The sequence below is a fragment of the Sinocyclocheilus anshuiensis genome, unplaced genomic scaffold (genome assembly GCF_001515605.1).
Source record: "Sinocyclocheilus anshuiensis isolate Anshui unplaced genomic scaffold, SAMN03320099.WGS_v1.1 scaffold306, whole genome shotgun sequence".
Taxonomy (NCBI): domain Eukaryota; kingdom Metazoa; phylum Chordata; class Actinopteri; order Cypriniformes; family Cyprinidae; genus Sinocyclocheilus; species Sinocyclocheilus anshuiensis.
The window spans coordinates 2,289,745-2,306,585 of record NW_015544175.1 but is presented as its reverse complement, the minus strand read 5'-3'; the positions used below and the strand labels follow the sequence as shown (position 1 = coordinate 2,306,585).

Below are 16,841 nucleotides of genomic sequence, written 5' to 3'. Positions count from 1 at the left end.
ATGTTAAAGGGGGGTGATATACCCACTGTTTGTCTGTCTGTCTGTCTATACACATATTAATACACACATATACATATTAATAAAAAAGAAAATTATTATTGTGGAATACTTTTTATCATGCATATTAAATTGAAAATAAAAGCAATCTTTTGAACTAAAAAAGTGAAACTATTATGATTCATAATACATTATTTTTTATGTTTCTATTTTTGTAAGAGTTAAAAAACAAAAACAAACAAAATGCAACAGACCAATATTACAGGAGAAGCAGGTTTTAGTAAAAATAACCCTTTTATTATCTTATTTTCTTATAACATAATTATAAAATGCCACACTATTAATTATTTTATATTAATTAACAAGAATAACACCATTACATGTGTTATTGTTAACTAATATATATATATATATATATATATATATTAAAAAAATTTACAATATAGATATGTTTTAAAGAACAGAGACTAATAAAAAATGCCAAAAACACACAGCATAATTACTAAAACCAACTAAAATTAAAATATTGTCAAACACAATTATAGTAAATTAATTATACTGAAATAACACAGATTGTCACATGACCTCATATTCACTGAGTTATCACGATAAATAAGTTATTATGCCTTCTTTATTTAATTTTGTACAATTGAGTACATTGCAATTTGTATATCAAATATAACGCAGACACCACAACAGTAAAAATACACTAAATAAACCACACACAGTGAAAAAATAGTGTAATAATACTACGAATATTGAAGCTATATAAACGAGGCTGTGCGATGTTGCAGCAAGCAGCTGTCATTCGGCGTAACTGAGGGCACGTAAACTGCGCTAGCGCGACGCACAGCCCCCCAGACTGACTGACGGGCCGGCAGAGAAGCGTGGTGAGCAGCAGACAGCGGCATCTCTCCCTACGAAAACATTCAAGGTAAAATCATTAAACACGCCGGTTTTTTAATGACAGTATATCAGATATTGAGGGTATTTATTTTACTGCATGTTTACAGAGTTTTCCTACTATAATCATGTAGCCGGTGTTTGTGTGAACTCCTCTGATTTTAATCCTACCGCGGTCGTGCCGAGAAAATACGCTGTTTAAAATGAATTGTTTTAGCGTGGCTATCGAATGCATAAGGTTTAATGGGTTTTTATATCTGCATTTTCAATAATAATGTGCACAAATATGGTTTATTGTATAGCAACTGTCTGTTGTTTTGGATTGTGTACATTAACGGGGGTTGAGCAGAAACTCGTGTACGCACACGTTGTTGGGCGAAGGTGTGTCCTTCGGGGAACCGAGTCAGCCAATCAGAGCACAGCTTCCGCCCCCAGTGGGAAGGTTGTTTTTTGCTGGATGGGAACGCCCATTACGAGAGTCCCAGCTAAAGTATGGATCTGGATTAAACAAATGGCACAGCTTGATTTAGCTGTTCAAGCTATATTCAAACTAGAATAGCATTTCCGAAAGAAAATACAAAATGTTTGCATTTTAGGCAGGCCTATGTTGTCGGCGTTGGCTTTGTGTGAATGAGGCAAGCATCTTATTTTCTGTCAGCTGTGGTCGAGACTAGAATCAACACATAAGTGTAAAGGTGGATATGAGCTGGTAAATACGTTCAAAAATACAAAAAGTCGAAATACAAATGGATGGTATTTTGTCAAAATAGATGAAAATGCAATAGAGACATCGAGTTGGTGGTTTCTAACGAACCGGTTGAGTGAATGATTCATATGAGCCACTAATAAAAGACTCGCTTACAGTGTATCCAACAGTACATGATACAACAGAAAGGACCACTGAACGAATCAGTGAACGAATCTTTTAGTGAAAGGATTCTAAACACTCGAGTCACTAAATTGAATCCGAATTCCGTTGCTGGATTTGGATCTCTCAGTGATTTCACTCCCCAAATCCGGAGTTACAGTATCTGAGAGGCTCGCATTCAGGAGGTGTGTTGCCCTAAAAAAAAAAGTAAAGGTACAGAGCAATATCCGACTGCGCTGCTTATCTGTATGCAAAAATCTATCGCGTGTGTTCGATAAAGGTATTTTTTTGATTGTTACATTGTTGTCGTTTTCATGTAAGTCTCACAATATGAGTAATTAATTTACACTAAAAGACTCGTATAAGTGCTTTGGTTTTTAATAGAGGGTGTTGCTTGTAAATGTAATTAATTATTTATTATTTTGCACGTTTTCATCGCCTCGTGGCGCTATTGCTGAGCTTGTGAGTTGTTATAAGTCTGCTTGGCGATTAGATGAAAACATGTACTGTAAACGCACGGTGTTTTAACATGCTTTTCCCTGCTTTGTAGCTTGTTGTACAGAGAGCCAACGCCGATTGTTTAGCTGAGAGACACAGCATGGCAGCGGTGGGATCCAGAGCAGGACTGGACACGATGGTCACAGAAGGGCAGGACGGGTTGGTATGTATCATAATAAATGATATATAGCCCCTGTAACTTAGACATGGAAGATGGAAAGTGTGGATAGTCAGTATGTGATTGATTGTTTCCAATCATGCAGGTCTACATGCAGTGTTGTGGGCAGGGAGAAGGGGTGGGTCTGCAGAGGAAGCTGAATGCAGGACCTGGGACAGAGTGGTCAGCCAATGTAAACACACAGCAAACAAACCTTTTATCCTTCCCACGGTCTTCCGGTGTGGACTTACCTTACAGGTTAACCTACAGATCCATTTCATCCGTTTAGTTTGTTGTCTTCTAAATATAATATAATATCAGCCCTTCTTCATTTTAGACTACACCTAAGTCTGTTAGAGCAGAATAACTCTACAGATAGTGTGTGATGCAAGGTGAAATGTCATTGTGGGCATTATGTTCTTACTTCATAGATGTGTAATGCAGTGTAATGTAGACTTGAACAGTTTTTAGTCTCTGCCTTATTTTAGAAGTCCTGAGTCGGTGGAGATGGATGAGATCATGGCTGCTATGGTGCTCACCAGTCTGTCCTGCAGTCCAGTGGTCCAAAGCCCCCCGCAGAGGGACCTCCTACCAGGTGAACTGGTTTCTTTTGCAAACCACACCTTGCCAAACACAGAACAATTTGTAGTGTATGCTGGACAAACTAGTGCAGACAATTTTATTTTAAACAAAGTCTCATCAGATTTTAGATAGAAACTAGTATATTTTTAGTAGACTTTTTGTTTATATTTTTGCTCTTTCAAAAGTTTTTTATTAATTTTACTTTTTTTAATTATATACTTATTATATATTTTTAATGATCTAGTATAACACACAACCCAACAATTAATTTAGCAATTTTATGGTTTTGTCACTCTTTTTTTTGTTTTATTAATTTCTCTTTTTAATTATAAACTTATTTGATTTTTATATTATATTTTTTATTATACATTATAACACACAGCCTAATGATTAAATTTGCAACTTGCTCTTTCATTATTTTTTGTTTTATTAATTTGACTTTAATTATACACTTATTAGATTATATAAATATTTAATTATTATAGAACATTTTTATTATACAGTCCAACATGCAATCCAAAAATTAAGCAATTAATAATTTAATTAATTTTTCTCAGTCAAATATTTTCAGTCAAAAGTTTTTAAAAACTATTAATTTCACTTTAAATTTAGACTAATTTAATTATGTAAATAATAATTATATTACATTTTTAATACACTCCAACATGCAACCCAACAATTAATTTACCAGTTCTGTGGTTTTGTCACTCAAATATTTATTTTAATTTGTTTTATTAATTTAACTTTTTAATTTAACATTTAATTATAAGATAATTATATTTTTTATTTAACAGTATAACACACACCCCAACAATTAATTTAGCAATTGTACGGTTATGTGTTATTCACACTTCCCCTTTTTTGACTGTGATTTATAGGGGACATGGAGTGTTGCGGAGGTGAGCTGTCTGACAGCGGCAGCAGTGGTTACTGGAGCTGGGACCATGGCAATGTCAGCCCAGCCCCTTCTCCATCAGTCACTGAGATGGACAGGAGCTTGGGCCAACCGACAGATGAAGGACTGCACATGGAGCTGGACCAAGCTGCATGTGAGGAGCCGAAGGCCAGGAGGTGCAAGGTGAGAATGAGAAGACTGTCAGACTGCTGAACCGAAGGGTGAATAGACAGCATTTGAAGCTGATGCTTTAAAAATACACGTGAGTCACTCTTTGTTTTTCTTTCTCATTTACAGAGCTTGAGCAGGGGAGCATACAGGTGTCTGTGGCCTGGCTGCGGGAAAGTGCTGACATCCCGGGTTGGAATGAAACGGCACATTCGCATTCTTCACCTGGGGTGAGTATCCTCACACACCAAACTCTTGGAACAAATGAGATGGCACAGGAAAGTTATGAGACATCTTTAAGCAATGCCAGTGTTTATTATGTTGAAAAAACATATATAATTCTACAAGTTTACATAATTTACTAGGTCTGCAAATAACCTGCAAATAATGTTTTATTTTTTCCCTTTATTTTGTTTTCTCTCAAACAGTGGGGGCTCAGAGCAGTCGCATAGGGAAGAAGACTTCTACTACACAGAGGTCTCCTCTGAAGATGAGGAAACTGCACCTCCATCTCCTGCACCATCCTTCTCCAGCGGGACCTGGACCTCCTGCAGCTCCACACAAAGCCAATCCACCCCAGGACACCAAGATGCTCCAGTCCAGTCAAGCCCACTCAGCCAATCAGCTCCAAGCAGCGTGTGGCAGATCCACACTGAACATCTCTATCAGGTACTGATCAGATGAGATAATGATGAATGATTATAATCTGAAAATAATGATAATCTGACAGATTATCTGATGCTGTTTTGAAATTAAAGGTATAGTTTAGGGATGCACGATAAAGCGAAATGGAATCGAGATCGCGATTCGACAGAAGCTGCGATTGTCATGATGATAATTTTCTGCTGATTACAGAACCGGCATTACTATCAAAATGCGCATGACAATCGCATTCGATTAATCGTGCAGCCCTAATATAGTTCACCAAAAAAAGACAAGAAAATTCTGTCATTGTTTACTCAACCTCATGTCATTTCAAACCCATAAGACTGTTTAATCTTCGAAAACAAATTATTTTTAATGAAACTTGAGAGGTTACTGTCCCTCCATTGAAAGTCCAGGTAACCAAAACTTAGAAAATCCAAAAAGGTAATAAAGGCATTCTAAAAACAAATACATATGACTCGGGCAGTTAAATCTAAGTCTTTTAAAGAGACACAATGGCTTTTTATGATGAACATATTTCATTTAATGAGTGAACTATCCCTTTATTACTCATTTTAGAAACAAACAAAATCTTGTAAAAAAAAATATAAAAATCGTTGTGACTTTAAAGTGTGTTTTGTTTTTCCCATCACTGTGTTGATTTCTGCAGGCCTGCACACCCGTTCAGGTGATGGTCTCTCCAGGCTCTCCCACCTTTTGTAGCTGGTCCCCATCTGGTGATTTCCAGCAGAAACCTCAGGTTGGTCCGCCTCTCCTAAAGCACTTAACATCGTAGATGAAGCATTTTAAAACACTTTATCCGATCTGTCCTTTTATTACTATGTTGATCTGTAGATTCCAGCATCTCGCAGCCGGTCAGTGAGTGTTGGAGAGCAGTGGCTACAGAGGAACAGCGCCCCCACCAGATCCCAGACCATGAGCACATCTCCCTCCAGAGGGCACTGTTCATTCAGGTATTTGCCCATGCTTAGTTAAATGCTGCCCTCTGAAGTTATGAAAAAGATCTCTTAAAGGGCTCATCAGATGAAAATCTAACTTTTTCTGTGTTTAAGTGCTATAATTGTGTGTCTGGTGCATCTACCAACTCAGAAAACATGAAAGAACCCAGTAAGTTTGCTTTTGTAAGCCTTTCTCTGCAAGCATGTGAGAAAATGAGCCGATCAGATTTCTCTCCCCCTCTGATGTAGGAAGGGGTTCTTATTATAATATTACCGCCCATTAATCTGCACTTAGCCGCCATTGTTGTTTTCACAAGCGACAGCGGTGTACATGTTCTGACGCAAAAGTCCGCAGAAAACATGCTAAATGTTCTGTTGTTGGCTGCACAGACGAACACAAATCATTATTTCACGAGTTCGCAGTAACATATAATATAATTGAGCAATTAGTAGTATATTTGGCATGCTGTCCAGAGGGAGGGCTCCGAGCTCGGGATAGAGCCTGAACCCAGAGAACCCCCCCCCATCCCAAGAATGGGATGAAATTAGATTAAGAGTGAGGTGTTGGGGTGGAGGCGGGATGCTGGAAAACTGTCGGGGGACAGAGGTAAGTTGGCTGTATATATACACGTATTGTGCTTGTTAAGGTGATTAGCTGACGAGATCCACCTGGGCCAGACTGATTGATTATCTGATCGTGCTCCTTGTTAACCTTGTTAATGAAACCTCATTTAGAGTCCCAGCCTCAGAGTAGACAAGAGAAGAGTGGATTTATTTTATTTTTAGTGGAAATCCCGGAAGGGGGGTGGGGTGCGCAGCAACTCATTATCATTTAAAGAGACATTCACCAAAACGGTTTGGTGTGAGCAGAGCTGTTTTTGACAAGGCAAAAAGGGTGTTGTTTACACAGCCATTGAGTGTTTTTAAGTCAAATAAGTTAGAAATTTTATGAAGACCCTAATAAGTCATGCCAACTTGTGGAAAATGTTCATCCGATGAGCCCTTTAAGCAAAGATACATTTCTATTAATGGGATGTTTTGAAGTCATAAATATTAATAAGACTGGTCACTCTGACTGCATTATGTTTCTCCACAAAAGTCATTTTTAAAAGTTATATCTTGCAGAAATAAGATAACTCTACATTTGAATATTTTCAATATACTGTATATATATTATTTTCGTGTCCTTAGGAAAAGCCGAGGTGAGGCCAAAAAGTGCCGAAAAGTGTATGGCGTGGAGCGTAGGGACCAATGGTGCACCGCCTGCCGCTGGAAGAAAGCCTGTCAGCGGTTCCCAGACTAAAAAAAAGACAAGGAAGAATCTCCATTTTCTTTCTTACCTCCAACTATTCCCTGCACTGTAGAGGACCTGTTTTTTTCACTTTTCTAACTTTTTTTTTTTTGTTTTGTTTTCCTACCAGAGTTAAAAGTGTTTTGTTATGTTTTCCCACAAAGTGAACACTGGTACTAGCTGTCGAGACTGTGGAATAGTAGGATCCCAACCCCTCAAAGTTGCATTCTGCCCTCTCATGAGATTGAAGTGTAATCCTGTATCTGATCAAGGTGTTTTTCTACCCCAGTCCTGCACTTCATCCATACCTGAGATATTTAAGTGATTGTTGATTTTTGTATACTGTGGACAATGTATTGCTTTGAGCATTTTCATTATGTTTTTCTATTGCTGTTTTGTTAGCCTGAAAGGTGTAACAGTATAATGTCATGTATTGTCTTTTTTTTCTACGTATTTACTCTGAATTTAGTCACAACTTTTGAGTTTCGCAAGGTTTGACTAAGGTCGTATGCCATAGCGCTTCCTAATCTAAACTGCCAGATATAAAGCTACAGTGGTGATGAGTGAATGATGTTGGCCACATCAGTGGCTACAGTATGTTGTCTGATGGAGATAAAAGTGCAGCTATAACCTTTTGATTGAATACCAAAGTGCTATTGCAAAGAGTTAAAGGGAGCTTGACTGAATATTGCCCATAGAATAGATTGGGCTTGTTTCCTTTAGTATGTTTTGTCATCCTTCCAAAAAGTGTTAAGGTCTTGTACAATACTGGAACATCCCCTTGGGAACATCTAAAAGGATTTGAAAGTATAACATCATATTGAGAAAAAAAGAAGAAGATACTATGTATGATTAAAAAGACACAAGATAAAATATGCAAATTTCAAAAGCTTGTTATTTGTGCATGACAAATAACAAGAACAATCGTAAAATTCGTTTATTTGCCTTTTGTGTGCATTTCGTGTACAAGAGGAAAGGATTAAAAGAAAAGAAAAGAAAAAACACTCCAAAAATGCTTGCAGAATGTGTTTGAAATGAAAAATATTCACAAAGCCAAGATGTCTACACACAAAACCATACATTTATATGCAGAATACTGTAAAGTACACCGAAAGACTATTTGCTAGTACTTTCTTTACATGTGGGGTGTCAGTTTTCAAAACCCATTCTGATTATTAATGTGAGGGAGAGTCTGTCAAGCACTAAGATGAACATGCACAAACAAATGCAGAAAGCTGGAACACATGCTAAGCCGCATTTCTGCAGCACCAAACTGATTTGCAAAAATAATGACTGAATAGTTTTTAAACATATACTGATCCACATTTTTTATTGTTAGGACAAAATGGTAATCCCGCCCCAAGACTCACGCCATTGGCAGAGAGCCGCCCCCACGTATTCTGATTGGCTAACATGCGTGGGCCGCTGTTTTGTTTACAAAGCCTAAAGTTGTCGTTTATTTTCAATGATAATAGAGTGGTGGAACTATGATGTCACTTTGTAGGCAAAAACCCGGAAGCGAGTTAGCATTTTAGCACTTCCGGTTCCATCGTCCCAGAGTCGATGGGTTTTTTGAATTGGATATTGGTTAAACCGCTAAAATAAGGTCCGTGGTTCACACAGGCTCAAGATACTTTCACGTTTTATTCCACGACATAAAACACACCAGTTACACCCCACTCGTAATTTTGTTTAAACTGTTACGTTTCTTAAAAAATACGGTTGCTAACAAGTTGCTAAATGGGACTACAGGCGCTGTCGGAGACATTAAACGTCATCACGCCGAACAGTTGACCAATTTACAGTATTTTCCAGTCGTAGTATAATTTGTAATACAATTAATTGTAGAATAACCAATTAATAGTTTCCCGCATTTTATATTGTTGGTCGACTGTTTTTTTGTGAATAGTTCGTGGAGACACGTTTTTAATTAAAATATTCATATTAATTAAGGATTTATTGACTTTAAATGAATGTACAGAAATATGTGCTTTCATAGTCCTTTAGTTATGATTATTTCATTTATTCACTATACTATTTATTATCAATGTCTCATTTCAGTTTTAGTTTGGCTCTAGTTTTGTATTTATTCTAGTTTATATAAAAAGGTTCATGTAGCATGGATTAAAATTCATATACAGAGTACATACTGAACACGTTAAAAATAAATTTGAAAAAGTTGTGGGAAGTGTGGTGGTGGTGACGCTGAAGGCGAGCGACCGTGGTGCTGTAGTTCGTTTATAGCATAAGTTTAGCTTTTAAGTTCTGGCGCTTTTTTTTAGGCTTCAAAATTCATCACAGTTATATTATTTTGTGAAGATTATCTTGATGGACAAAACATGTAAGTTTCATGAACTATGGTTGAACACAGAGCTTTTTTTTATTTTTTATTTTTATTTTTATTTTTTGCGATAATCCAAAAGCCTATGGAAAAATCCTATGTGACTATGACTACAAAGTGACGTCATAGTTCACCCACTCTATTGTAAGGATTTTATGCGTGGTATTCCTCAAAAATACGGAGTGTAAGCCCTAGGGGGCAGCATTGGTCTAAAAAACGCCAAACAGCCCGTAAAGAATAACGTTCTTTCAGTATTGTACTACATTTAATCACCTATTGATTTTGATAACTCGTTTGATTGCTCTAGTAATTTTTAAGACAGTTCTATACATCAAGGATGTGTGCAAAACAGCCAATCGTAGCACAAGTCAGTGTGCAAGGTTAAAATATAAAGTGCTTTTCTCTCAGTAATCACCAAACAGAACAAGAAAACCCAATACTCCACTACAACCCACTGCTCTCATTTGTAACTGATTCACGTGCTCAATTCAAGTTTCACTGCCTTTTTTTTATTTTGTATAATGCTTCAAGGTTAATTCTAGGAGTTTTGATTCTGAAATGAACAATCAGTTCTCATCAGCAACATTTGTCCTAACGACTTGATCGAGGTGTTTTTGATGTCAGGAACGGCACCATGGAAATGTCAATAATAAAAAAAAAACAATGCTATTCAAAATATTCCTGTTCTTTGATTAAACAGATTTATCTAGTTCTGGGCTGTGGTGCATGATAGACATTCACAGTTACTGATGGCTGATGAGCAGTTGAGTTGAGGTAAGTGAAAAGACCAAGGCCTGTACTATAAGCCCAACTAAACTTCATTCTGTCTTCAGATTCTGGTGGAGAGGTTGCTGGTGTGACCTGAACGCCCCGAGCGCCCCGTCAAGCTCAGGTACTGCCTCAGTAGCTGACTCACGCGCTTCTGGTTGTTCCACTTGCGGGCAGATTTCCTTATCCCTATGAAGCCACCGTAGCGTTTCTGCAAAGGCCTTCCGGAGCTCACCAACTTCCGGAAACCGTGACGACCTTTCATAAAGCCTCCAAATCGCTTGGATATGCTTACAGCTGCCTCACCGCTCTTCTCTTCTCCTACGCTATCCTGGTCCTCCTCTGTCCTAGGGTCAAGGTCTCGGTCATATGAAATTTCGAGTTTCTCCTCCTCTGAAGGCTGCTGGCTGCGGAGCGCTTGCGCGGCGTGTCGAAACTGCTCCAAAGCCTCAGTATACTCAACACCATTGTCATTTTCTATGCTCACTGTGGCCAGAGGCTCCTCTTCATCATCATCAGAGCGCTTTGAAGTTTCCTCCTCCTGTAACAGTGGTGAAAGGTGTTTCAGACCTGCTGCTTGGTAACACAAATCCCAGGTCAATGCAGGTGTTGCCTGTGATTCACATTCCAGAATACATACCTGCAAAACAGCAGAGATTTTTTTTTTTGCATGACAAAATATTTTTATAATAGAAAATTTCATTAAATAAAATGGACAAATATCGATCCAATTGGACCGAACATACTCAAAAAAAAATAAACACTGCCATTTTTATTCCTCTCTCTCTCTCTCTCTCTCTCTCTATAGATATAATATCAAAAATACAGTAAAAACAGTAATACTGTGAAATATTATTACAATTTAAAATAACTGCTTTTTATTAATATATTTTAAAATGTAATTTATTCCTGTGCTGGCAAAGATGAATTTTCAGCAGCCATTACTTCAGTTTTCAGTGTCACATGATCCTTCAGAAATCATGCTAATATGCTGCTTTTGTGCTTAAGAAACATTTCTTATAATTATCAATGTTGAAAACAGTTGTGCTGCTTAATAATTTTGTGGAAAACAAATTTTTTTCAGGATTATTTGATAAAGTTCAAATGACAGAACAGAATTGATTTGAAAAGGAAATATTTTTTAAAATGATATAAAATGTCTTTATTCCTGTTTTGGTATGTTTTATTTATATTTTCATTAGTTTCTTGTGTAATTTGTTCTTCATAAAAATGGATAGAAGAAAATGTCCCATTCAAAAAGAGAATACATTTTTTTTCCTTTGTTGGAGATTTATCATGGTTTTATTAATGATTTGAGCTAAGTATAAAAAATTCCTTGTGGCACAATGCTCCATGCAAATGGTCTTACCAGTGCAATGAGATGTGAAATGATATGTGGCATTGGTGCAAGAAATTATATGATAATTGAGTGAATAGAATGGGATAAAAATCATCATTTTGTATGTGATCAGCAATCCTCAGCTGTAGACAAATGCAGGTTCTTTCCACAAAATGTTAATGTAATGCCCTTTTTAAGGATGGGTATGCAGCAGGTGAGCAATTTTTTATTATCTCCCATTTATAGGGAGAAAATCAAAAATGGTGTAGTGACTTAAAACAGTCGAGTGAAACTAGAAGATGAATGCATGGAAGTTAATAGGCCACTGTGCATTAAATGTTGATGGCAAATGAAAAACATTCAGACAGAAAATAGAAGACACAATATATATGGGGATAGTTATGAAATACAGATCTACATGTGTTTCGGAACACACACATGCATACCTTTAAAAATAAAGGTTATTTTATTGGCATTCATGGCTCCATCAATTTAACATCCATGGAACCTATCCATTACACAAAAAGTTCTTTAGTGGAAAAAATTTCTTTCGATTTTTTAAATGTTCTTCACACTAAGGGAGCGTGAAAACACTCTTCATAAGTCTATGTATGAATCTGTTGATGAAATGTTAATGTCTGACACCACTGTGGTGTCACAGAGCAAAAGCATGACCACAGGGACCCATCTGGCTGTGGCAAGAGCACCTCCACCAAGTGTCAATCACTCCTACCCGCAACATCAGCAGCTGACGGCACCACAGCAGCCAATTATGGGCAGACATTACCCCAATCACCCCAGTCACAGCTGTTTGGTCTGAACAATCATTAGCAACTTGATTATACCCACTATCGTGACAGAAACCAACTTTTAACAAAGTTCATTTGTATCAGTTTTCTCATCCACTCTTGCTGTAAGATATCTTACAGACATCTTTGATTTATATCCATGTGCTTGCTGAGCATTTCGTTTCAAAACCATGAACATTAATAGGGAGTTTGTAGTTTTATATTAGTTAGACGTGGCACTTACCAATGTATTAAACGCTTGGTGTTCAGGTAGGACGAGTCCACAGGTTAAACAGTCCCCTTGGCAGTTGCTGTGACCTGGGGTGCACAAGTATAAGAGCAGCAGGGTCCAAAATGGGGTCTTCATGATGTCTTCAGAGAACACACTCCGGAACAAACAACTGAAGCAGGAACTTGGAGTAACCAATGGGATATCTGACGAAGGAAAGAGAAGAGTAGAAGGGTAAGATGTTTCACTGGTAATCATTCTCCAGTTTTCAGTTTATTACATGAACCTTTTGCTGTAAACCAGGGGCTAGAATAACTGAATGTTTTGTTACAGATGCTCTAAGAAATGTATTGTGGTTAGTTTCATAAAGTAACAGAGCAAATTTTAAGTGGTTCCAAGATAAATTCAGAAAAAACTCCTAAAAGTCTAATGGAATATGCTAAATGTAATTTAGCTACATCAGGGATTCTAATTTGAATAAATTGTGCCCCTTGGCTTCATCTTGCTTAGTTCTTACACTCATTTTACAGCTCCAGTACCAGGGTTTTCAGCCAGGGGAAAACGCTTCAGGGACCCTGTGGAGAGGATTCTTACACTTTATCACATTTCTCACTATATAAGTTTGGGGGCCGGTTTTTTTTTTTTATATTAAAAAAAAAAAAAATTTTTTTAGCTTAGAATATACTGTATAATACTTATATTAATTATCACTTTGATTTGAATGATTTCTGAAGGATAGTTTCAAACTGAAGACTGTAATAATGGCTGCTGAAAATTCAGCTTTGCCATCACAGGAATCAATTACAATTTAAAATGCATTAAAATACCAAAACAGTTATTTCTTAATTATAATAATATTTAACAATATTACTGTTTCTATTTTTTTTTTCATCAAACAAATGCAGTCTTGGTGATCATAACAGACAAAAACATAAAAAAATTGTAGTGAAAAAAGTCTTGCATTTTCATACATTTTTTTTTTAACATTTGGTAATGATCTGTGATCTAATGGAGTAATATGAAAGCAATTATGAAATATTACCACGCAAATCTTATACATTACACATTTAATACATTTCAAAAGGACGTTCACAGGGTTGGATGTGCACATTTGTCAATCTGATCTGTAGCTAATCAGCTCAGGAAACACCTTTTTTCAGCCTTGTCAGTCAGCTAAACGAATTCCTGCTAATCACAGATATTAGGTCTGATAATAAGGCATTTTAAAGATAAACCCAGAAATGGGTCCAGTTTTCCCTAAAGCCAAACACATGTCCCTCTAGAGAGAAGATCACCTCATGACAATCACAATGAAGACCGAGCCCTCGAAGTGAATCAAACATATTTTAAACATTCACACATGAAATATAACGTAATGATGTGGATCACCACCACTACTGTCACCACTGAAACATGTCAAAATTTGCAGGCGAGGCCACCATCTGTTTTTTTTTGCCAACACATCATGAAGTTCATTAAGGAAACTCATCATAGGCCCTAATTGATGTTTGAATTAGCGTTTGTGGCATGAGAAGGAAATGAGTGCGGGAGAGAAAGAGCGGGAATGCAGTTCCCATCAAACTCTGACTCCCGCGCTGCACCAGCACACATTAGTCATGACCGCATTAGGAGAGAAACGCACACATGTACACTCATCTCTAAAAGCTTTCTTTGATGAAAGCCAACAAAAAATCTTTCGGTGAACTCCAGAGCAGTGATGAAAAGTTGACAATAAAAGCATCTTGAGATGTCTCTGCTCAGAGAGCAAAGAGTATGTATAATTATAGCCCCTCATGTGGACATGGGTATCCAGAGCACTCTGGACTACCAAAAGGCTCGACACAAAAAAAAGTTTTCCAACCAATTAAATCCCTTGCATCATTAATACAGTTCAATTTGCAGAGTGATTTGATGGTACTTTTTTAGGATCATCCCCTGCTACAATCTCTTATTTGTCGGAGATAATGGAAAACATGAAAACAGCTGGAGGGAAAGTGCAAAAGCATCAACCTCCGCAACTGTCAAATGCAATATTAATACTGTGCCTGTATTATTTAGCAGAGAGACAGATGTGTCCTGTTTGACCTGTAAGGTACTTGTTGACCCTAATTTCATAGGATATATGTCCTTCAAAAATTATTAAATGATATATGATACATGTTGTTCCAAACCCTATGACTTTCTATCTTGAGTGTTTTTTGTCCATACAATGAAAGTTAGTGGGGTCCACTGTTGTTTTGGTGACTTTCTTTCTATAGACAAATTTGGGACAACATGAGGGTGAGTAAATGATGACAACATTTTCATGTTGAATCTACACTTTACCTGTAGTGCTCAAAATAAGCTACTAATTTTTAGTTAAATATCAAGCTGAAAACAAAAAATTATTAAAAAGGCAATATTTTTTTTTAAATGTAATTACATATATATATATATATATATATATATATGCGCTTTCATTTATCATTTTCTAGCCAAGTCAACTAATTTATAGAGCATGTTTAAAATAAACAGAGGCTAAGCTGAAGTGCTGTCCAGTATAGAATAAAAAAGGAAAATATGAGAAATAAATGATAAAGCAATAGAACAAAACAAGAAAAAAATTGATAAAATACAGGTGCATAATTAGGGGTTTTGTCCAAATAATTAAAGTTAGGCTCCAGTGTTGTTTTGAACCCTAGTGACTTTAATGGTTTAGACAAAAAGGTTTGGATTGACATGAGGGTGAGTAAATGATGACAATATTTTGGGTGATGAATTTCTGAGTGAATGTCTGCGAGTCCTAGTGTAATGCTCATAGAGGGATGATCTGTCCGCAGTCTTTGACTAATCTAAGGGAATGCGACTAATCTGATTTGACCGGTCTGCTCGCCCTCTACAGCCACCTGATCGTATCACCTCCACGGTAAACACCAAAGCCCATTCTCATTCTGTTCCCGCGCTGTGGCTGAAACACAAATGCTTGAACTGAGTCACCACCAGATTCTGGAAAATCACGTCTGCTTTTCTTCTGCTTTCTGTTTTGTGCATTTCCCATTATAATTTTTGTTGGTCAACTGTGTCATGACATGTCAAGAATGAGCAAATAACAATTACTTTTGTTTGTTTTTTCCACAGCAGATGGAAGGAGGACCATGACCTCTTTCTCATTTCTCATTCACATTAATATCATCCGCTGAATGCGAAGGTTCTTCATCTTGGATTTATTACTCTGTAAATGATAGCTCACCTGTTTGCTATATCTAGCAATTTTTTTTGTTCTTCGTAATAGCATTGTATCAAAATAATCTAGGCTCTTCTCATTGTCATAACCATTTCCATTGAGGAATGGAGGATTCGCATGGTTACTTTAATTGAGAGCACAATGATTGCCAGAGGGCTCAGAGTCTGCAGTCCCGTTGCAGATGATCATGCTCCCCTCCACACACTCTGCCTCTTCACTGGCAGAACAGCAGCAATCATTGCATTATCGTCCCCGTGGCCATGACAATGAGCAGAGAATTTACCATAAAAAGATGGAGGGAGGGAGTGAAAAGTTTCTTTATTTATTTTTGAAGGACTATCGGTATGATATTTCAATTGTGAGGAGAAAATGCAATAAATGCCACTGTCACCATCATTTAAATCAAAAGCAGTGGTGAAAGTAAATGGCCAGATGGATAGACTGTTTGTCTCATGGAAAGTCACAATTTCTTCACAGGGTTTGCAATTTCCAAATCAAAATGTCTCGGGCTTCAGAAAAAGTTGTATTTGAATAATAATGCTCGCAATGAGCTGCAGAGATGTAGTATGAAATTTCTATGCATGGCATATAATCCACAGCATAAGAATGTAGGAACTAAGCAGTATTCAGGACGGCTATCGTATGATAGAGATACTATGACACTATGTGTGTATATATAGTCCAAGTTCAGGAGCAGCTGAGATCATGAGGATGGAATAAAATACAACTAAGTGTCACAATTATGCATAATACAGTAGGAAAAGTGAACACCAGATATGGCAGCTTTGACTTTATACTGGTTCTATCCAAGTGATTCCTCGATTCTGTACAGTTGTTGTTTTTTTTTCATTGCAATTAATATTGAATATGTCGCTCAAGCTTAAATCTTGTCAGCTTCTGGAAATCCATTGAGAGCATTAATTTATTTAATAGATTTTTTCTCGCCTGTGTAAAAGAATACAACTCTGATAGATGTACATAATTAAGCTTGCAACACTTCTGCTCGAATGGATTTTAGGGTAAAAAAAATCTATTTACACAGCTCAGGTAATTAATTTGAGGAAAACTAGTCTCCCTAATGCAGTGCAAAGTTTTTAAATAATTACGCTAAATTGCAGCTTTAATTTTTTATTTCATAGAGGATTGTTGCATGAATTTATTATGGCATGCATAATGTTTAATTTGGAAGA

At 36.9% G+C, this 16,841-nt stretch overlaps 2 protein-coding genes and 1 long non-coding RNA gene across 4 annotated transcripts; 2 read left to right on the top strand and 1 right to left on the bottom strand.

Annotated features, from left to right (window-relative positions):
* The first annotated feature begins 809 nt into the window (after nt 1–809).
* LOC107696161 (zinc finger protein 395-like) lies at nt 810–8,202 on the top strand. 2 transcript variants are annotated; one of them, XM_016496376.1, is made up of 10 exons: nt 810–931; nt 2,319–2,429; nt 2,530–2,681; nt 2,912–3,018; nt 3,884–4,083; nt 4,198–4,298; nt 4,497–4,737; nt 5,384–5,473; nt 5,569–5,687; nt 6,864–8,201. In XM_016496376.1, exons 2-10 carry the CDS (start codon nt 2,367–2,369, stop codon nt 6,973–6,975), a joined length of 1,185 nt encoding a protein of 394 aa, XP_016351862.1. In that variant the 5' UTR covers nt 810–931; nt 2,319–2,366; the 3' UTR covers nt 6,976–8,201. The 2 variants fall into 2 exon arrangements, with proteins under 2 accessions (XP_016351862.1, XP_016351861.1); XM_016496375.1 differs by lacking the exon at nt 810–931 and adding an exon at nt 1,960–2,048 and having other exon boundaries at nt 4,482–4,737; nt 6,864–8,202.
* A 1,606-nt stretch (nt 8,203–9,808) lies between these two features.
* On the bottom strand, nt 9,809–12,583 carry LOC107696165 (prepronociceptin-like). The gene is made up of 2 exons (XM_016496382.1): nt 12,444–12,583; nt 9,809–10,712 (listed from the first exon to the last, which is right to left on the bottom strand). Exons 1-2 carry the CDS (start codon nt 12,564–12,566, stop codon nt 10,134–10,136), a joined length of 702 nt encoding a protein of 233 aa, XP_016351868.1. The 5' UTR covers nt 12,567–12,583; the 3' UTR covers nt 9,809–10,133.
* Nucleotides 12,584–12,585: 2 nt separating this feature from the next.
* Nucleotides 12,586–16,093, top strand: LOC107696181 (uncharacterized). The gene is made up of 2 exons (XR_001635062.1): nt 12,586–12,662; nt 15,546–16,093. It is a non-coding gene; the product is annotated as an uncharacterized LOC107696181 (long non-coding RNA).
* The last annotated feature ends 748 nt before the right edge of the window (nt 16,094–16,841 follow it).

Excerpts from the sequence above, each read along its gene's own strand:
- LOC107696165 (XM_016496382.1), bottom strand. The coding sequence starts at position 12,566 with ATGAAGACCCCATTTTGGACCCTGCTGCTCTTATACTTGTGCACCCCA. Across the intron at positions 10,713-12,443 it reads ACCAAGCGTTTAATACATTG|GTATGTATTCTGGAATGTGA; the intron begins GTAAGTGCCACG and ends GCTGTTTTGCAG.
- LOC107696161 (XM_016496375.1), top strand. The coding sequence starts at position 2,367 with ATGGCAGCGGTGGGATCCAGAGCAGGACTGGACACGATGGTCACAGAA. Across the intron at positions 2,430-2,529 it reads CAGAAGGGCAGGACGGGTTG|GTCTACATGCAGTGTTGTGG; the intron begins GTATGTATCATA and ends CCAATCATGCAG. Across the intron at positions 2,682-2,911 it reads GGTGTGGACTTACCTTACAG|AAGTCCTGAGTCGGTGGAGA; the intron begins GTTAACCTACAG and ends GCCTTATTTTAG.